This window comes from Cebus imitator, unplaced genomic scaffold (assembly GCF_001604975.1).
Source record: "Cebus imitator isolate Cc_AM_T3 unplaced genomic scaffold, Cebus_imitator-1.0 Scaffold434, whole genome shotgun sequence".
NCBI lineage: Eukaryota > Metazoa > Chordata > Mammalia > Primates > Cebidae > Cebus > Cebus imitator.
In genome coordinates this window covers 635,361-656,854 of record NW_016107749.1, presented here as the reverse complement: position 1 = coordinate 656,854, position 21,494 = coordinate 635,361, and the positions used below count along the sequence as shown (strand labels likewise).

Here is a 21,494-nt window from a genome sequence, read left to right as displayed (position 1 = left end):
TTTTTGAGATGGAGTTTCACTCTCTCACTCAGGCTGGAGTGCAGTGACGAGATTTTGGCTCACTGCAATCTCCGCCTCCAAGGTTCAAGCGGTTCTCCTGCCTTACCCTCCTGAGTAGCTGGGATTACAGACATTTGCCACCACACCCGGCTAATTTTTGTATTTTTAGTAGAGATGGGGTTTCACTGTGTTGGCCAGGCTGGTCTCAAACTTGTGACCTCGTGATCTCGTGATCCACTCAGCTTGGCTTCCCAATGTGTTGTGAGCCATTGTGCCTGGCCAGTTGTTCCCTTAATATAGAAGTTTCTGGGCTGGGCGCAATAGCTCACACCTGTAATCCCAGCACTTTGGGAAGTCAGGGCAGGATGGTTGTTTGAGTCCAGGAGTTTGAGACCAGCTTGGGCAACGAGGGAGACCCATCTCTACCAAAAAAAAAAAAAAAAAAATGCCAGGGATGGTGGTACATTCCTGTGGGAGGGCTGAGGTGGGAGGATCACTTGAGCCTGGAGAGGTGGTAGCTGCAGTGAGCCATGATTATGCCACTGAACTGTAGCCTGGGTGACAGTGAGATTCTTTTTTTTTTTTTTTTAAAGGTGCTTGATAAATAGTAGCTATTATTGACCCCAGGAACAAGAAGAAAATTATGTTTGGGGAAGGAAAAAACAAACAAACAAATGTGTATTAAGCAAGCCTGTAGCTTTAATTTTGTGCTAGTGTGCGCCTGTGTGTGTGTGTGTGTGTGTGTGTGTATGTGAGAGAGAGAGAGAGAAAGAGAGAGAACACACTCCAGCTCTGTCTACTGTAGAATTAAGAGAGTATCAAAAGGACTTTACATATATAAATAAAACACACACACATACACACACAAGTGCACACATATACACACAATTTATTATAAAACCACATCCATATTACATCCATATTGTTGGTATCTAGGTTAAAAAAATAGATCATAGTAGCATCCCAATACCCTGAAAGGCCTCCATCTAAACCCCAGGTCACTACTATTCTGACTTTTGCTGTCTTTAGGATTTTGCCATTTCTTTTAACGACTTGCAACCTAATACACCCCTCTTTAAACAATGTTGCTTTGTTTTGTGGGCTTTGAGAATTTATATGAGTGGAATCATATGTTCATTGTCTTGCTTCCTTCATTAGGCCTTATTTTGAGACTCATTATGTCTGTGGCTAGTTGCTGTTTATTCTTTTTTATTGCTGTATGAAAACACTGCAATATACAATTTTGTCTTTTCTACTGCTGACGGACATTTGTGTCACGTTCAGTTTTTTGCCAACACGATTTTGTATTCTTATACACGTCTCTTGGTGTACATAAGTAGGAGTTTCTTGCCGGGCATGGTGGCTTAGGTCTGCAATCTCAGCATTTTGGGCAGATCACTTGAGGTCCTATCAGCCTGGTCAAAATGGTGAAAATACTCTCTACTTAAAAATACAAAAATGAGTCAGGCGTGATGGCAGGTGCCTGTAGTCCCAGATGCTCTGGCGGCTGAGACAGGAGAATCGCTTGACGGAGGTTGCAGTGAGCCGAGATCATGCTACTGCACTCCAGCGTGAGAGACAGAGCAAGACTCCATCTTTAAATAAATAAATAGGAGTTTCTGTTAGGTAGAGAAACTACTCCTAGCAATAGTTACAGAATGCATGAATCTTCAATGTTAACAAATAATGCCAAACTTTTTTTCTCAAATTTCAAACAGATCGTATCCATTTACACGCCTACGGGTACTGTATAAGTGTGTGTGCCTCCACATCTTCGCACACACTGTCACATCCTTTTGTTCTCGAATTTGAGTGTGTGTTGTTTCTCACTGTGACTTTATTTTTCATATTTTCTGATTATGAAAGAGGTTGACAACTTTCATACATTTGTTGGCCATCTGGATTTCCCTTTTGGTGAAGTGTCTGTTTAAGTATCTCGCCTATAATTTATTTTAAAGTGTCCTTTCAGATGGTCTCAATGACTTTCACCAATTCCTTACAGGGCAGTCAGCTGGGAGATGCAGTAATCAAGGCAGGTTGAAGTCACGCTCAAAAGATTCGTTGCCTCAGCTGTACCAGAGGACAACTGGGTTTTCCCAGGTAACAAGTACTTCCACTTTAGCCACAGGAGAGAGACAAGAAAACCAGGCACTCGCTGGTGGCCGAGAGCAAGAGACAGCGCCCTGGCGACCTCCTCAGGGATCCTAGATAAACTGCCGCGTCCCCAAACGCAGCATCCTGCGTAACCGCCAATTTCAAACTTCCAAGACCTGCCCTGCAGGCTTTGCCCTTCCCCCTTTCCCATTGGTCGCGAGTCAAAGGAAGAAACAATTGATTGGCTCTCCCTTCCACTTCCTCCGTTCCTTTAAGGACATGGGCGGGGTCTGGCTGAGACGCCCACGTCTATCATAGGAGTGGGCACGCTGATTGGTCCAGACGCGGCTGAGACCCGCCTGCGCCGTTCTTCAGGTTCAAACGCGGCGGCGGGAGACGCGGGGCTGAGTATATTACAGACCAGCGGGGTCCGCTGAGTGTGAGTCTGATCCCCCAACCCCAATTCTACCGCACCCCGCTCTGCAAGGCCAGGGGAGGGCTGCCTCCACCCACACCAGTCCCGGCTTTCCCTTCTGCCACGGAAAAGGCGGCGATTCCACCTTCAGGGCTGTGGGAGGTCTAGAGGGTCTTCCCGGGCTGTCTGTGCGCGCGCCCACCCTCCTTGGGAGCCGAGCGGTCCGCCGGGTGGTGCCGGGGCGGGAGGCTTGTTCCTTCCCTAAAGCGGGCGGAGTCCTGTGTCTCTTCAGCTCTGCCTCCTGTCAGCACTAACTGTATTATTCTGTCCAGTGCAGTCAGCCAGTTCCTTATTACCTGCGTAATCTTAGCAATTTACTTAACCTCTCTGTTTCTTTGTCTTCATACCCCGTGCCCACCCCATCACCTCCTTGATGCTCTCACCTCTTTCGCTCTGCTCCAGTGCCTCTGGCCTCCTTGCTACTGTTGGAGAGGCCAGGTCCTTCCTCAGGGCTTTTGCCTCGGCTGTTCTTTTGCCAGGGTTACCTTTCTTTCCCCAGATATCCTCACGGCTTGCTGGTCATCCATTTCAGATCTTCAAGTCTTGGGTCAAATGGTGGCTTCTCAATGAAGTCTTCTTTGACCACACTAAAAATTGCACCGTCTCACCCCCATTGTCCTTATTTTGCTCGCTTTTGTTTTTTTACCCCATAGCACTTAACACCTTCCAACAAGCTATAGAGTTTGCTTATTTCAGTCATTCATTTAATAATTATTTATTCACACCTACTATGTGCTAGAGTGTGTGTGCCCCCATGTAAAAATCTCTGCCCTTGTGGACCTTCCATTCTAAGGGGGGAGATAATAAACACATTTATAAGAAAGAGAGTATGTCAGATAAGTGTATCATCTCCTGTTACGGTGAGTGAAAATCTGGTGTTTAATCTCCATGATTAGAGTGAGCTTCCTAAAACTGGAGTCGAAGCTGATTTTCACTTCCTTGCCCCTAATATCTTGAGGGTGATCAGGATCTCTCAAGCCCTTCCTGCCCAAACCATAGGACACGCTTGGCTTTTCCGATATCCTTTCAGTACCAGTGGGGAGATGCTGAAGTTCAAATATGGAGCGCGGAATCCTTTGGATGCTGGTGCTGCTGAACCCATTGCCAGCCGGGCCTCCAGGCTGAATCTGTTCTTCCAGGTAACACCTGCCAACTTTGCTCACCTGTGTGTTTCCTTGGAACCTCCTTGTCACTCACCTTTGCTTTTATTTAGAGTCTCACTCTGTCACTCAGGCTGGAGTACAGTGGTGCAATCTCGGTTCACTGCAACCTCCGCCTCCCAGGTTCAAGCAATTCTCCTGCCTCAGCCTCCAGAGTAGCTGGGACTACAGGCACCTGCCACCACGCCTGGCTAAGTTTTGTATTTTCGTATTTTTATTTTTTTAGTAGAGATGGAGTTTCACCATGTTGATTAGGCTGGGCTCAAACTCCTGGCATCAAGTGATCCACCTGCCTTGGCCTCCCAAAGTGCTGGATTACAAGCGTGAGCCACCACGCCCTGTCTGCTTTTATTATAGGACCAAGAATAATATTTTAGGAGAAATTCTGTTTTGTTTGAAACAAGGGCTTCTGTTAACTATAGGCCTGTGCCACCATGCCTGGCCAAGTTTTTAATTTTCTGTAGGGATGGGGTCTCATTATGTTGCTCAGGCAGGTATCAAACACCTGGCATCAAGTGAGCCTCCTGCCTTGGCCTCCTAAAACACTGGTGTCATAGGTGTGAGCCACTGCACCTGGCCCTCTATTTGGAGTTTTGTTTTATTTTTTTTTGAGACAGAGTCACACTCTGTGGCCCAGGCTGGAGTGCAGTGGCCTGATCTCGGCTCACTGCAACCTCTGCCTCCTGTTTTCAAGCGATTCTCCTGCCTCAGCCTCCTCAGTATCTGGGATTATTGGTGTGCACCACCACGCCCAGCTGAATTTTGTATTTTTAGTAGAGATGGGGTTTCACCATGTTTGTCAGGCCGGTCTCAAACTCCTGACCTTGTGATTCACCTGCCTCTGCCTCCAAGTGCTGAGATTACAGACATGACCCACAGCGCCTGGCCCTATTTGGAGTTTTATATATGTACTGATTGTATTGGAAAAAGGACACTGCGGAAGTTGATAGCTGAACTTGCCTCAGAAGGGAGATCTTTTCATATTTCTTACACTTTATACTTCTGTACTAAAGTTTGTTCATTGTTTGATTGATTGATTGACAGGGTCTCACTCTGTGGTCCAGGCTGGTGTACAGTGGCACAATCGTGGCTCATTGCAGCCTTGACCTCCTGGGCTCAAAGGATCCTCCCACTTCAGCCTCCCAAGTAGCTGGTACCACAGGTGCGGGCCACCACACCTGGCTAATTTTTGTATTTTTGTAGAGATAAGGTTTCATCATGTTACCCAAGCAGGTCTTGAACTCCTGGGCTCAAGTGATCCACCTGTCACAGCCTCCCAAAGTGTTGGGTTTATAGGCATGAGCTACTGCACCAGGCCAAGTTTGTCCTTTTATTAAAGAAAGAAAAATAAATGAACAAAGATGCTTTTTTTTTTTTTTGAGACGGAGTCTCGCACTGTCACCCAAGTTGGAGTACAGTGGTGCGATCTTGGCTCACTGCAACCTCCGCCTCCCAGGCTTAAGCAATTCTCCTGCCTCAAACTCCTGAGTAGCTGGGACTACAGGCACATGCCACCACGCCTAGCTAATTTTTTGTGTTTTTAGTAGAGACGGGGTTTCACCGTGTTAGCCAAGATGGTCTCGATCTCCTGACCTCGTGATCTGCCTGCCTTGGCCTCCCAGAGTGTTGGGATTACAGGTGTAAGTCACCACGCCTGGTCAAAGACGCTTTTTCAAACTGCAATTTCAGTGGGTATAATCCTATTCTTTTTCATTGCAGGGATGTTTACTTTTTAAGATTTTAAAAAAAGTTTTGATGAATACCACACCTGTTTAACCCACATTCCTCTCGAGTACACGTTTTCATCACTCCAGAAGCGTTAAAACTTAATGTTATAAGATTACTTCCAAATAGATTTTTAATTCTTTTGTTTCTGATGTATATGGAACACTGGTAGAGTAGAAATCCTTGTTTGATTTATGTATTCCCAAGTCAGGGGGACGATAGAGACCATGAAGATTTAGAATTGAATCCCAGTCCCAGCACTTGTTAGCTGTGTGACTTTGGGTGAGTCAATGACCTTTTCTGAGTCCATTTGCTGTTCTCTAAAACAGAGGCTGTAACCTGTAATCCCAGCATTTGGGCGGATCACTTGAGGTCAGGAGTTTGAGACCAGCCTGGCCAACATGGTGAAACCTCATCTCTACTAAAAATACAGAAAATTAGTTGTGGCATGCACCTGTAATCCAAGCTATTTTGGAGACTGAAGCAGGAGAATCACTTGAACCCAGGAAGCAGAGGTTGCAGTGAGCCGAGATCCTGCCACTGCACTCCAACCTGGGTGACAGAGTGAGCGAGATTTCATCTTAAAACAAAACAAAGATAAAATAGAGGTTGGTTCCTAGTCCACAGGGTTGTTGTGAGGATTAAATAAGATAGTCCATATAAAGCATTTAGCACCTTGCCTGGCTCTTGGTAAATTCCTTATAAACAGATGCTAATTATTGTTAATACTCAGCATAGAATAGTATTAGTTATAATATTAATACTAAATTTCTGTTTCTTTAATAGTAATTTTATTTAGGAAGGTAGTTATGTAGGATACCTGTAAGATGATGAAAAATGATGTATTCTTGATAACTTTTTTTCCCCCCAAAATATTGGTATGGAGTGTTTAAACGGATCAGAGTCTAAACTGAAAGCTTAGGTTGTTGTGTGGGACCATCCCCATCAGCATTTGAAGTCTTGACATATTTTTCACAAATGAATAGTCTATCTAACCATAGATGGCTGGAGGGCTGCCGCTTTTCAGCCCCTTTATCCTGTCATGTTACTTCAAAATATCTCCAACTTGCTGGGCGTGGTGGCTCATATCTATAATCCCAGCACTTTGGGAGGCTGAGGTGGGTGGATTGCTTGAGACCAGGAGTTTGAGACCAGCCCCGGCAACACGGTGAGACCCCCATCTCTACTAAATACAAAAAATAGCTGGCTGTGATGGCGTGTACCTGTAGTCCCAGCTATTTGAAAGGCTTAAGCCTGGGAGGCAGAGGTGGCAGTGAGCCAAGATCATGTCACTGCACTTTAGCCTGGGTGACAGAGCAAGACCTTGTATCCAAAACAAAACAAAACAAAACAAAAATCTCCAATTTATTAAGGGCTTTTAATATGCTGATTATGTAATAGCTATGGCTTCCAGTGTGTCTGGCATGGAACTGGCATGTTTCTGATATCTCACTTCAGCCTCATAACAGAGGTAAGGACTATTTTTATTTAAACTTTAAATAGGAGGCAATAGGCCACGTGTGCGGTGGCTCACTCCTGTAATCCCAGTAATTTGGGAGGCTGAGGCAGGTAGATTGTTTGAGTCCAAGAGTTCAAGACTAGCCTGGGCAAAATGGTGGGGAAACCCAGTCTCTACAAAAAATACAAAAAATTAGCCAGGAGGTCGGGCGTGGTGGTGCACACCCGTAATCCCAGCACTCTGGGAGGCCGAGGTGGGCGGATCACAAGGTCAAGAGATCAAGACCATCCAGGCCAACATGGCGAAACCCCATCTCTACTAAAAATACAAAAATTAGCTGGGTGTGGTGGTGTGTGCCTGTAGTCCTAGCTACTTGGGAGGCTGAGGCAGGAGAATTGCTTAAATTAGGGAGGCGGAGGTTGCAGTGAGCCGAGATTGTGCCACTACACTTTATCCTGGTGACAGAGTGAGACTCCGTCCCAAAAATAAATTAGCCAGGCATGGTGGCGTATGCCTGTAGTCCCAGCTACTCAGGAGGCTGAGATGGGAGCATTGCTGGGGCCAGTTGCAGTAAGCTGAGATTATGACACTGCACTCCAGGCTGGGCAACAGAGCGAGACCCTGTTTCTAAATAAATACATAAATAGGAGACAACAGATATAGACAGATATAGAGGTAGGTAAGGCCTTGCCCAAGATCATGCACGTTGGGTCTTGGAGCTAAGATGAGACTCCATCTTTGGTTGGTCCGACTCCAAAGGCTGACCACATAGTCGTTGGGCCACACTGCCTGTGCATGTCAGTTTATTAAGCATATCTTGTATTTAGTCATTATGACAGGAAGAATTATGGGTAAACCCTCAGTTCATCTCTTTTTAATGCTGAGTTCCCCCTGCTATTATTGCAATTGTAGTATATACCTATCATTTGCCTTGAGTGACAGGTAAGGACGCTGTTTGTTTTTTCCCCATATAGTGCTATTTTAATGAGGTTGAGATACAGTAGCAATTTTGTTTTCCATTCAGGTAAGTACCTTAGTTTCGTTTGTCTAAACTAAGTGTTGGTTTGTCTTTTTTGCTTCTACTCAACAGAATTTTTTGACGTGTTTTAGGTCAGTGATTATCAGACTCTCAGCCAGCAAAAATTCCCAAATTGCTGGGCAGACAAAGGTTTTTCAACTTTTTATTTTGCCAAGTGAGGATGTAAAAAAAAAATACAAATAAAAAATAAAAAAACCGCTATTATTTTCTGGCCCTTTTATTTCATCAAGGGCATTTTAAGAAACAACAAAAGAGGAAGAACATCATCTCAGAATAAAGGACCATTTTTAAATTTGAATACGTTTAGTTTTATAAAAGAGATATCATGTAATGTTCATTTTTTTCTCATTTCACTGCAGGCTGTTGAAAACTTTGTTAAGAAGCAGTACTATATTTGGGAACTCCTGCTCTGGTTGTTCTAAACTCTTAAAGAATAGGAGAAACAAAGCATTTTATTTTTCTGAGTTAGTGGCAGCTGTTACTAAAGTGACAGATATGGTGACTTTCCTGACTGAGGTCTGACTGTCTTGGGGACTAGGGTCTCATTCTGTTGCCCAGGCTGGAGTGCAGCAGTGTGATCTTGGCTCACTGTTGCCTTGACTTCTTGGACTCAAGTGATCCTCCTACCTCAGCCTCACGAGTGGCTAGGAAAATCATGTCACTACAAAATCATGTCATGACATCTGGCTATTTTTTTTTTTTTTTTTTTGGAGATATGGGGTCTGCTGTGTTGCCACTGCTGGCCTTGAATTCCTGGGCTCAAGTGATCCTCCCACCTTGGCCTCCCAAAGTGCTGGGATTCCAGGTGTGAGCCACCTCACCCTGCTGGGGAACTTGTTAGTGAAACAGATTCTAGGCTACAGTCTGGAAAATTCTAATTCAGTAGGTTGTGGGGGAGGGGGATTGGACGACAGAATCTTTTTTTTTTCTTAAATTCTCCAGTTCTCTTGTGATTCAAATGCAGCCAGTCTGTTTCTGTTATCAAGTGCTGTGTAACAAAGCACTCACAAAGTTTAAAGCAACAATGATTTATTTTTTCTTAGGATTCTGTGGTTTGTCTGGACTCAGCTAGTTGGCTCTTCTGCTCCATCCTGTGATATCTGCCGGGGTCACTTGTGGGACTACATTTAGCTGGGATTATGTCTGGGACTGGAACATGTGGGTGCTGACTGCTGGCTGGGGCACCTTAGTGTTTCTCACGTGGCTTCTCTTCTCCATGAGGGCTTTCAGTAGTGTAGCCCATGACTCATAGCTTTGTAAGTAGTAAATACTTTAGGCCGGGTGTGGTGGCTCACGCCTGTAATCCCAGCACTTTGGGAGGCCAAGGTGGGTAGATCATGAGGTCAGGGGATCAAGATCATCCTGGCCAACATGGTGAAAGCCCGTGTCTGCTAAAATGCAAAAAAAAAAATCAGGTAGGCATGGTGGTGCGTGCCTGTAGTCCCAGCTACTTGAGAGGCAGGGGAATCACTTGAACCCGGGAGGCGGAGGTTGCAGTGAGCTGAGATTGCATCATTGCACTCCAGCCAGGCGACAGAGTGAGACTCTGTTTCAAAAAAAATAAGAAGAAAATAAATAAATACTTTAGGCTTTGCAGGTCCTGTAGTCTCTGTTGCAACTACTCCACTTGGCCATGGCAGCACAAAAGTAGCCATAGACAATATGTAAATGATGGATGTGGCTGTGTTTCAGTCAATCTTATAAAAAGTCTGTGGGCTGGATTTGGCCCAAGGGCTATAGATTGCAGACACTTGGTCTAGCCCAGGCATCTTTGCATGGTGGCTGGCTTCCCAAAAGTGGCAGGTGGTAAGCTGCTGCTGCTGTTTTTTTTTTCTGAGAGGGAGTCTCACTCTGTCACTCAGGCTGGAGTGCAGTGGTGCCATCTTGGCTCACCACAACCTCCATCTCCTGGGTTCAAGTGATTCTCATGCCTCAGCCTCCCAAGTAGCTGGGATTACAGGCACCGCTACCACACACACTAATTTTTGTATTTTAGTAGAGACGGGGTTTCACCATGTTGGCCAGGCTGGTTTCAAACTCCTGACCTCAAGTAATCCACCTGCTTGGGTCTCCCAAAGTGCTGGGATTACAGGTGTGAGCCACCGTGCCCAGCTGCTGGCAAGCTTCTTAAAGGCACTGCCCTGAACTGGCACAGTGTCACTTGTGTTACATTCTTTTGGTTGAAGAGAGCCTCAGAGATGGAACAGATTCAAAGGGAGGAGAAATAGACTCTAGTGCTTAAAGGAAGGAATAGCATGTGCCTACAGAATTGGAGAAACAGCTGGAGGCCATCTTTGCAGAGAGAACACGCAATCCATGGCTTGGCACATGGGATCACTTTTCTATACCAGGGTTGCAAACTTGTGTCTGTGGGTGCCGGGCAGTGAGTATAAATGAGTCAAGCGGGCCAGTTGGAAGATGGAGTCAGACCTGCAGTGAACGCCAAAACACATCTGCTTGAGATACAGTAGCAATTTTGTTTTCCTGGAGGGGCAGCATTACTCAGCTCCGGCCCAGCATCATCAGGCAGGAAGGTGAGGCAGTTGCTGGATCTGCCAGTGTTTCGAGAGAAGCCAGAGACTCCATTTTTATTTTTTGTATGGAATCTCTTGATTTTGAAATATTGGCAGATAATTCAAATTATCTTAAACACTACAGGCCAAACAAAACATGCCTGTGGGCTAGAGACAGTCTGCCAGTTTGTAACTGTTTCTCCAGATCATGAGTAAATTTGGCTTTATGATAGTCACTCAGTTCTCAATACTCTAGGTTGTTCAAATGTGTTTAAAAAGCTGAAATTATAGGAATAAACCCCTGGGCACACATGAAAGAAGTGAAAAACCATTGTTTCCCATTATAGAAACATGGAAGCATGTCAGAGCCAGAGGATCCAGAGGAAATATTCTCGCTAGCCTCAGACTCTTAGGAACGAAGGATCTTTTCTTGTTAATGGCCATGCTTGTGCAGTTTTTCCTCCCAGGTGCTGGTGAAAGAAACCCACAGACCTGGAATCATAGAAGTGTTACCATAATGACTGTCAGTTGACGTTGCTTTAAGGAATGAAGCCACAGAATTGTGCTGTTAGCATGTCGTGAGCAGTTAGTTGAGTTGGTGGCTTGTAATTACTCTGTGTGGATGTTATTGATCAAAGCTTTTCATTATTGACAGTGTCTCCATCTGCTGTTTGCTGTTTTTAGGGGAAACCACCCTTTATGACTCAACAGCAGATGTCTCCTCTTTCCCGAGAAGGGATATTAGATGCCCTCTTTGTTCTCTTTGAAGAGTGCAGTCAGCCCGCTCTGATGAAGATTAAGCATGTGAGCAACTTTGTCCGGAAGTGTAAGTTTGGGGAACTTTTTCTTGAAAACTGTTCTGAGAGCGAAAACTAGAAAGATGCTTGAGGCAGAACGAGTTAGTTGATAGTAGTGGGTAAGAACTGTGGTCTATATAAGACAGATCCAGGTTCAAGTTCAGGCTGCACATGTTGTAGCTGGGACACCAGGTGAGTTGGGCTTTTGGCTGCAAGTGACAAACTCAATTCAAAGACTTAATTTAGGCCAGGTGCAGTGGCCCATACCTATAATCTCAGACTTTTGGGAAGCTGAGGTGGGTGAATCGCTTGAGCCCAGGAGTTCAAGACCAGTTGGGCAACATGGTGAAACCCCATCTCTACAAAAAATACAAAAATTAGCTGGGTGGTGGCTTGCACCTGTGGTCCCAGCTGCTCAGGATGCTGAGGTGGGAAGATCACCGGAACCAGGAGGTCGAGGCTCAGTGAGCTGTGATTGTACCATTGCGTTCTAGTGTGGGTGACAGAGTGAGAACCTGTGTGAATAAAAGAGTGAATTTACTGGCTCATGAAACTGAGAAATCCAGGAATGAGTTAAGTTTTAGCTTTAGGCATGGCTGGTTCCAGAAATCTCAATAATGTGCCCTGGCCCCATCCTTATACTCACTCAGGACTGACTTTCTATTAGAAGAGTAAGCCTGGTGCTTAGGACCTGTGATATTTACTTTTAATGAATTTAATTAGTTTTAATTAACTTAATTAAATTTTAATTTGTTTTAAAATTATAGGAAAAAATGAACATAATAATGTATAATGATTCTGGATGACATTCATCTTTATATCAATGTAGGCATAAAATGTAATTTTTGCTTTTTTTGGAGACGAGGTCTTGCTCTGTTGCCCCAGGCTGGAGTGTAGTGGCATATCACGGCTCACTGCAGTTTCAACTTTGTAGGCTCAAGCAACCCTTCTGCCTCAGTGGCTGGGACTACAGCTTCACTTACCATGCCCAGTTTATTATTATTATTTTTTTTGGTAAATCTGGGTTCTTACTTTGTTGCCCAAGCTTGTCTGAAACTCCAGGCTTCAACCAGTCTTCCTGCCTCAGCCTCCCAAAGCTTTGGGATTACACGTGTGAGTCACCGTGCTGGCCCCATAAAATATAATTTTTGAATTCTTTTTTGTTTTTAATGGAGGAAGGGGCTGAGGAAGGCAAAAGTCCCTTGGGACTATGAAGTCATATATTGGCCTGGCCTTCACCCTGTTTCTGACTTGGCTTGACTTCCATGTGATAGGGTGGTCGGCTGCTGGTGTCCCAGTTTCGCATTCTGACATTAGTGTTTTTCAACCAGTGGGTGATTTTTGCCCACTGGAGATGTTTTTGATGTCCTAGTGTCCGTTAACGGATAAGGCCGGAGATGATGCCAAACATCCTACAGGGCACAAAGCAGCTCCTTATAAGAGAATTATCTAGCCCACAATGCCAGGAGTGCTGAATTTGAGAAACCCTGCCTTGTACAACATTGCTGTGCAACCGACCACCCTAAATATTAGTGCCTTAAAACAATAGTCATTGTGGCTGGGTGTGGTGGCTCATGCCTGTAATCCCAGCATTTTGGGAGGGTGAGGCAGGCAGATTACTTGAGGTCAGGAGTTTGAGACCAGCCTGCCCAACATGGTGAAACCCTGTCTCTACTAAAAATACAAACATTAGCAAATTGTGGTGGTGGGTGCCTGTAATCCCAGCTACTTTGGAGGCTGAGGCAGGAGAATCGCTTGAATCCGGGAGGTGAAGGTTGCAGTGAGCTAAGATCCCACCATTGCACTCCAGTCTCAGCAATGAGTGAGACTCTATCTTTGAAAAAAAAAAAAAGTCATTGTATTACCTCTCACGTGTCTGTAGGTTGATTGGACTGAGCTGGGGATTCCTCGGCTCTGTATTACATTGGCCAGAATTGCAGTCACCTGGAGCTCTCCCGGCCTGGACTGTTTGCGAGGGCTCACTCAGTGTTTGGTGCCCTGGCTAGGAGGCTGGGCCCAGCTGGGCCTCTCGCTCTTTCTTCATGAAGTCTCAGGGCGTTTGCTGTCCAGATAGCACCTCTATGTGACCTCTACATCAGAAGTCAAGGAGCTACAGCCTGTAATGCCGATTTTGTAAACAAAGTTTCACTGGAACATGGCCATACCCATTTGTTTGTACAGTGCCTACGGTTGCTTTGACACTACAACAGCATTTTATTTCATTTTATTTTTTTAGAGACAAGGTCTGACCCTGGCTGGAGTGCAGCAGCATAATCATAAGCTTACTGCAGCCTCCAACTCCTGGGTTCAAGCGATCCTCTTGTCTCAGCCTCCTTAGTAGCTAGGACTGTAGGCCCATACCACCACTAATGGCTAATTTTAAAATTTTTGTAGAGATGGGATCTTGTGAGATTACCTAGGCTGGTCTTGAACTCTTGGTCTCACGCAATCCTCCCACCTTGGCCTCCCAAAATGCTTGGATTACAGGCATGGGCCACTGTGCCCTGCCGACAACAACATTTGGGTAGTTGTGATAGAGATCAAATGACCCTCAAAGCCCAAAATATTTCCTGTTGGGCCCTTTTTGAAAAGGCTTGCTGAGCTCTGAGCTACACAGTCTCTCTAGCAGGGCGGCCTCGACGGCAGCTCGGAGTTTCCAAAACACAAAAGTAGGAGCTGCCAGGCTTTCTTTTTCTTTCTTTCTTTTTTTTTTTGAGACAGAGTCTTGCTCTGTTGCCCAGGCTAGAGTGCAGTGGCATGATCTTGGCTCACTGCAATCTCCGCCTCCCAGGTTCAAGTGATTCTCCTACCTCAGCCTCCTGAGTAGCTGGGACTACAGGCGTCTGCCACCACGCCTGGCTAATTTTTTATTTTTATTTTTAGTAGAGACAGGGTTTCACTGTGTTAGCCATGATGGTGTTGATCTCCTGGCTTCATGATCTGCCCTCCTCGGCCTCCCAAAGTGCTGGGATTACAGGCGTGAGCCACTGTGCCTGGCAAGGTGCCAGGCTTTCTTAGGGTGTATCCTAGAAGGGACATAGGATCTCTTTGGCTGCACTCTATTGTTTGATGCATGTTCCAGAGTTGCCCAGATTCCACCTGAGAGGAAACTACACAAAGGCATGCATCCCAAGAGGCACAGGCATTGGACACTGTTTTTGGAGACTGGCTACCCCACCCTGCCTAATTGTTACCTTCCATTATCAAGATTAATACAGTCCCAGGGAAGATTCTAACTTGGCTCTGCTTTGGTCATTTGCCTGCCAGGAGGTGAGGTATTATGATCGGTTTTGTTGGAGTGCCCAAATGGGTCAGGGCAGTGTGCTTACCAGGACTTCATGGGATAGGGGAGCACATGGTTATGCAAAGGAGCTGGGGATACTGAGTAGAAAAAAGTCAGCATATGTTCACTATAATGCCCTTCAATATTTTACAGGTACTTTGTTCTCAGTTTTCTCATCTGCAAAACAAGAATAATGTATATCCTTTTTTTTTTTTAAAAAAAAGGTGTAGTCTTGCTCTGTTGTCCAGGCTGGAGTGCAGTGGCACAGTCTCAGCTCACTGCAACCTCCGCCTCCCGCGTTCAAGTGATTCTCGTGTGCACGACCACACTCAGCTAGTTTTTGTATTTGTTTTTAGTAGAGATGGGGTTTTACCATGTTGGTCAGGCTGGTCTCAAACTCCTGATCTCAAGTGAACCACCTGCCTCAGCCTCCCAAAGTACTGGGATTACAGGCATGAACCACCGTGCCTGGTGGGGATAATGTATATCTAATGAAACTGTGTTGGGATCAAATGAGTTAATGGATAGACCAGACTAGTCATATTGCCTGGCACACAGCAGACACTCAATAAATGTTATCCAGGAATCTAAACTGTGAACCTCAGCAACATTTAATATATTGTATGTCTTCAAAATGTATTTGACGTATTTGTTCATCATTCTGTTTTTGTTTGAATAAGCTCCTGCCTTCTTTTTGTGAATATTTAAATTTTTAAGTAGGGAGTGGGAGGGGAAGGAAATTATGTGACGAGGCTAGCTTACTGAGCCATCTGCAGGCACCTTCATTAGTCTTGAGATTGTCCTCTGGTTACTTAACAGCAGTGAATTATCTAGAACCATTCAGTGATCAGGAGACTTGGTTTAGTGGAATGTAGATTCTTTCTAATAGAACCCTCTTCCAGGGAAATGTTTCATATTTTTGAAGAGGTCTCCTGGGACTGGTTAAGAGGCCATGATTGAAAATGGGTGATTACATTGGTATGGTTTTTTTCCCCCATTTTTGAGTGTCTGTTTTGGAATGTAAGCTTTGCTTTTCCATGTAGAGAAGGATCTATCAGCTGCTTCTGCCCAGGTTTTTTGAATCTTCCCATAGGGATGGAGATTTTCTTTGGAGACTGTTAGAGAAAATGGAACAGAGTGTAGCTCTGAAGGATGTCCTCAGCACAAGCACCCCTACCTTGGGCCAAGGGAGGGAAGGGAAGGGAACGAGCATCTGGGAACCAGGGAAGGGATTTTTGTCTTTCTTAATTAGACTTACATCCCCAGTGCCTAAAACAGTGTCTGGCATATGTTAGGTCTTTGATAAATACTTGTTGAATGAGTGTATTGCTCAGTGAACAAAATAAATGGCAAACATTAAGCACAGTATCAGATAATTTGTGTAAAAAATAAACAGCAGTGTGATATTAAAACTTGCACAAAGGCCAGGCACGGTGGCTCACACCCGTAATCCCAGCACCTTGGGAGGCTGAGGTGCATGGATCTTTGAGCTCAGGAGTTCGAAACCAACCTGGGCAACATGGCGAAACCCTATCTGTACAAAAATACGAAAATTAGCTGGGGCATGGTGGCACACATCTGTGGTCTCAGCTACTTGGGAGGCTGAGGCTGGAGAACTGCTTGAAGCTGGGAGGTGGGGGTTGCAATGAGCCAAGATTGTGCCACTGCACCCCAGCCTAGGTGATAGAGTGAGACCCTGTCTCAAAAAGCAAAACAATGCCCCCCCCACCAAAAAAAAAAAAACCAAAACCACCACCACAACAAAAAAACCTGCACAGAAAAGTGTTGCTAATTGTCAAAGTTGGGCTGGTATTGACAATTTGACAGTAGCTGTACTGCTACCCTTTCAGCTATATTTGCTGTAGACAAAACCTTCAGTATATTTACAACTTTAGCACTAACGGGCAAATGATAACTTTTGAAAAGTAGTTTTTTTTCTTTCTTTTTTTTTTTTTTGAGATGGAGTCTTGCTCTGTCGCCAGGCTACAGTGCAGTGGTGTGATCTTGGCTCACCGCAACCTCTGCCTCCTGGTTCAAGCAATTCTCTGCCTCAGCCTCCCAAGTAGCTGGGACTACAGGTGGGTGCCACCACAACCAGCTAATTTTTGTATTTTTAGGGGAGACGGGGTTTCACCATGTTGGCCAGGATGGTCTCAATCTCTTGGCCTCGTGATCTGCCTGCCAAAGTGCTGGGATTACAGGCGTGAGCCAGGGCGCCCAGGCCCCCCCACGCCCCGCCTTTTTTTTTCTTTCTTATTGCAAACATAATACATAATGCAAAGTTAAATATAGAAGGTTAAATGTATGTCTGAGTCTGTTTGGGCTGTGATAATAGATACGTTAGACTTGGCAATTTATAAACAACAGAAAATGATTGCTCACTGTTGTGAAGACCGAGAAGTCCAAGATCAAGGTGCCCGCAAATCTGGTATCTGGTGATGGCTCTCTACTTCAAAGATGGTGTCTTCTTGCTTCATCTTCACCTGGCAGAAGGGGCACATGTGATCCCTTCAGCCTTTTTTCTTTATGTTTAAAACTTTTACGTTCAGGGGTACAAGTACAGGTTTGTTATATAGGTAAACTTGTCATGGGGGTTTATTACAGATTATTTTGTCACGAAGGTGCTAAGCCTAGTTACCAATAGTTATTTTTTTCTGATTGTCTCCCTCCTCCCACCCTCCATCCTCAAGTAGGCCCGTGTCTGTTGTTCCTTTCTTTGTGTCCTGTGTTCTCATCCTTTAGCTCCACTTATACATGAGAACATGCAGTATTTGATTTTTTGTTCTTGCATTAGTTTGCTAAGGATAATCTCAGCCTCTTTTTTTTTTTTTTTTTTTTGAGCTAAAATCTCATTCTGTCACCTAGGCCGGCGTGCAGTGGTACGATCTTGGCTCACTGCAACCTCTGCCTCCCAGGTCCAAGTGATTCTCTTGCCTTAGCTGCCAGAGTAGCTGGGACTATAGGTGCGTGCCACTGTGCCCGGCCCATTTTTGTAATTTTAGTAGAGACAGGGTTTCACAATGCTGGTCCGGCTGGTCTCTAACTCCTGACCTCATGATCTGCCCACCTCAGCCTCCCAAAGTGCTGGGATTACAGGCATGAGCCACTGTGCCTGACCCAATGTCAGCCTCTTTTATAAGGGGATTAATCACATTCATGGGGATGGAGTCCTCTTGATTTAATCACTTCCCTAAAAGTCCTACCTCTTTTTTTTTTGACACAGAATCTTGCTCTGTCACCCAGGTTGGAGTGCAATGGCACTATCTTGGCTCACTGCAACCTCTGCCTCCCAGGTTCAAGTGATTCTCTTGCCTCAGCCTCCCAAGTAGCTGGGATTATAGGTGCCTGCCACCACACCCGGCTAATTTGTTTTGTATTTTTAGTAGAGTCAGGGTTTCACCATGTTGGCCAGGCTGGTCTTGAACTCCTGACCTCAAGTGATTCACCCAAAATGCTGGGATTACAGGCATGAGCTATTTTGCCCAGCCCCTAAAAGTCCTACCTCTTAATAGTATCACACTGGGAATTATATTTTGACATGTGAATTTTGTGGGGGCGAGGGGCACAAACATTTAGATTATAGCCCATCACATATGTAGTGAGGAAAAAATCCTTCAAAATCTTACCTGGGACAATCACTGTGAACAGATTGGTGTATAATATTCCAATTGTGTGTGTGTGTGTGTGTGTGCCTTAAAAATATTTATTGTGGAAATTTATAAACATACCCCAAGGTGGCCAGGTGTGATGCCTCACACCTGTAATCCTGGCACTTTGAGATGCCAAGGTGGGTGGATCACTTGAGGTCAGGAGTTCGAGACTAGCCTGACCAAAATGATGAAACCCGGTCTCTCCTAAAAATACAAAAATTAGCCGGGTGTGGTGGGTGCTTGTAGTTTCAGCTACTCAGGAGACTGAGGCACGAGAATTGCCTGAACCCTGGAGACAGAGGTTGCAGTGAGCCAAGACCACGCCGCTGCACTCCAGCTAGGGTGACAGAGTGAGACTCCATCCCAGAAACAAACAACCAACCAGGGAACACTCCCTGGCTGTAAGGAATATGTGTTCTAATGGAGACTGAGCCATCTTGTTCTGTTTAACAGTGCCTAACGTTCTTTTATATGGGCGGACTTGTAGGTTGTTTCAACTTTCCTGTTGATGAAACTTTAGGTGGTTTCTGATTATTTTTCTGTGACAACAGTTCTCATCATGAACATCTTTGTATGCATCTTTTTTGAGCACACGTGCAAGTATTTCTATGGAGAATGGATGATTCCTAGAAATTGGATTACCGTGTTCCAAAAAAGGAAGCAATACACCCAGCTATGTTGGCTTTTGGCCCTGGGTCCAGGTGATTATCTGACAGTTATTCTCTGACTGCATTTTCACAGTGCTTTGGGTCCTTATCTCTACCTCAATAATATTCGACACCCACTGGGCGCTTAGATACTGTAACTAAAAGTGTACAGAGATGAAGAGTGAGGTGATGGTTTTGGGGTCACAGAAGCAGCTGGTATAGGGAGAAGTTGTGAAGTTTTTTTGTTTTTTGGATGCAGAATCTTGCTCTGTTCCCCAGGCTGGAGTGCAATGGTGTGATCTTGGCTCACTGCAAGCTCCACCTCCCAGGTTTGAGTGATTCTTACGCCTCAGCATCCTGAGTAGCTGGGATTATAGGCGTGCGCCACCACACCCGGCTAATTTTTGTATTTTTAGTAGAGACAGGGTTTCACCATGTTGGCCAGGCTGGTCTTGAACTCCTGACCTCAGGTGATCCACCTAACTCGGCCTCCCAAAGTGCTGGGATTACAGGCCTGAGCCACTCAGCCTGGCCATTTTTTTTTTTTTTTTAAATAATCATAGGCTTGAATGTAGCCTCTCATCTGTTCACCTTAATAATCCAAAAACCTTTAGATAAAGAAATGGAGATTTGGAATGGCTTCTCAGAATTCAGAGAGAGTACTGTCCTGGTTTTGCCTGCAAAGCAATGCAGCCTGTCTCCTTGTACAGTTGAGATGCCTGGTGGTTGCCAGTGACAGACCCAGAATTATTAAGTTGGATACCACCGTAAGCAACTTTGTAAACAATCTAAGGCATAATAAAGAATTAGGAGAGACTGGCTTTGTGTATGAGCAAAAACAAAATCAAGTTCCATCCAGTAAGGTTTTGGGGAATTATAATTCAAAACTCAAATACTCGATCTGGAAGAAACTTGGAAAGAGACAGGGAAGGAAGACAGGGCTTGTGACAGCATGGTCAGGGCAAAAGGAAAACACTGTGCAGCTTTTACTTTTGCTTCTTCATGGCATTCCCCATGCAGGTGCCCTAGATTAGTTTTTTACAGTGGTCATGATTTCATGCAGATCTACCCACCACTCTTGCCTGGTTCCCCAAGGCACCAAGGGAAGGTATATTCAGGATGACTGCTGAAGTGAGAGGTGTGGTCTGCGGCTAAGAAGACTCTCAATACCATGGTGCTTATCATCTATGCCTTTGACCCAGGAGATTTCAACTCCACCCATGCAACAAAGGAAGGGCAATAGCAGGGGATGCACTCCACTTGGCCTCCCAAAGTGCTGGATTCCAGAGAGCCACCGCGCCTGACCAGTCATGTCTCTTAAAAAAAAAAGTCTGGGCGCAGTGGCTCACGCCCGTAATTCCAGCACTTTGGGAGGCCAAGGCAGGCGGATCACGAGGTCAGGAGTTCAAGACCAGCCTGGCCAACATGGTGAAGTCCTGTCTCTATTAAATATACAAAAATTAGCTGGGCATGGTGGTGCGTACCTGTGATCCCAGCTATTTAGGAGGCTGAGGCAGGAGAATTGCTTGAACCTGGGAGGTGGAGGTTGTGATGAGCCAAGATCACGCCACTGCACTCCAGCCTAGGCAACGGAGCCAGACTACGTCTCAAAAAAAAAAAAGAAAAAAATTACATTGGCCAACTCATTAAAATGCCACTCATTGACATTGACTATTGGTATGAAATGGCTTTTCCCTTTGATGGACCAAGTCAGTGTCATTGTGTGAGCCACTTGCAGGGCTGAGTTGATTCAGAATATAGCTCCTAAGCTTATCTTCTGCCCAGCCGTTGACATGGCCATCCCTTCCAGTTCCTAGAAGATTCCAGTGTGTGTTTGGGATTTTAAGACAGTCTCTTGGTCTTCAGTGTGGCATCTTTCTGTTGGATACTCCAGGGTAATTTTGATTATAAGCGTTGCTTGCCTGCTTTTGGTGTATAATGCCTGTGTATGATGCTGTTCCCTTGTAATGTGCACAATTAAATTTTTGGGTCAGCCACTGCTGCTCCCCTTCATTCCTGCAAGTCATTAGAGTCATTGCACATCTAACGATGTCCCAGATCAGTGTCTCTAGAGTGTTAATAAACATGTTAGATTCCAAACCCACTGTCCATTTAGTCCATACTTCATATGTTGAGTATATCCGACTGAAAGATTAGACTTGGAAAAAGATTAAGACGGTATGGTAAGAGTAAGAAAAAGATAGTCACGGCTGGGTGTGGTGGCCCACAACTGTAATCCTAGCACTTTGTGAGACTGAGGTGGGCGGATCACGAGGTCGAGAGATCAAGACCATCCTGGCCAACATAGTGAAACCCTGTCTCTACTAAAAACAAAAAATTGGTCAGGTGTGGCGGCATGTGCCTGCAGTCCCAGCTACTTGGGAGGCTGAGGCAGGAGAATTGCTTGAACCCAGGAAACAGACGATGCAGTGAACTGAGATCATGCCACTGCACTCCAGCCTGGTGTTAGAACGAGACTCTGTGTCAAACAAACAAAAAAAAAGGAAAAGAAAAAGATGGTTGCAAATCCATTCAGATTTGTGGCATGTCAGCCCTGCAGAGCAAATGTCAGGGCCCCATTTGGTTCTCTGAGCACTAAGCCCTTCTGCCCCCTACTCTTTTTTTTTTTTTTTTTTTTTTTTTTTTTTTATT

The 21,494-nt window shown here is 45.1% G+C and overlaps 1 protein-coding gene, 1 long non-coding RNA gene and 1 pseudogene across 9 annotated transcripts in view; 1 reads left to right on the top strand and 2 right to left on the bottom strand.

Annotated features, from left to right (window-relative positions):
• The window catches only part of LOC108290402, an 84,285-nt pseudogene extending 81,980 nt beyond the window's left edge, over window positions 1-2,305 (bottom strand).
• Window positions 2,306-3,585: 1,280 nt separating this feature from the next.
• The window catches only part of CIT (citron rho-interacting serine/threonine kinase), a 193,793-nt gene continuing 175,884 nt past the window's right edge, over window positions 3,586-21,494 (top strand). For 3 of the 8 annotated variants that reach the window (XM_017510218.2, XM_017510212.2, XM_017510211.2), the window contains exons 1-2: window positions 3,586-3,708; window positions 11,150-11,291. In XM_017510218.2, the coding sequence (XP_017365707.1) occupies window positions 3,613-3,708; window positions 11,150-11,291 (238 nt within the window). In that variant the 5' untranslated portion in view covers window positions 3,586-3,612. The remainder of the gene's footprint in view (window positions 3,709-11,149; window positions 11,292-21,494) is intronic. The other 5 variants (XM_017510214.2, XM_037731950.1, XM_017510219.2 and 2 more) reach the window with 3 other exon arrangements.
• LOC119468451 overlaps window positions 13,973-21,494 on the bottom strand; it is a 10,917-nt gene continuing 3,395 nt past the window's right edge. Inside the window, exon 2 of the long non-coding RNA XR_005197131.1 lies at window positions 13,973-14,033. This is a non-coding gene — a long non-coding RNA (uncharacterized LOC119468451). The remainder of the gene's footprint in view (window positions 14,034-21,494) is intronic.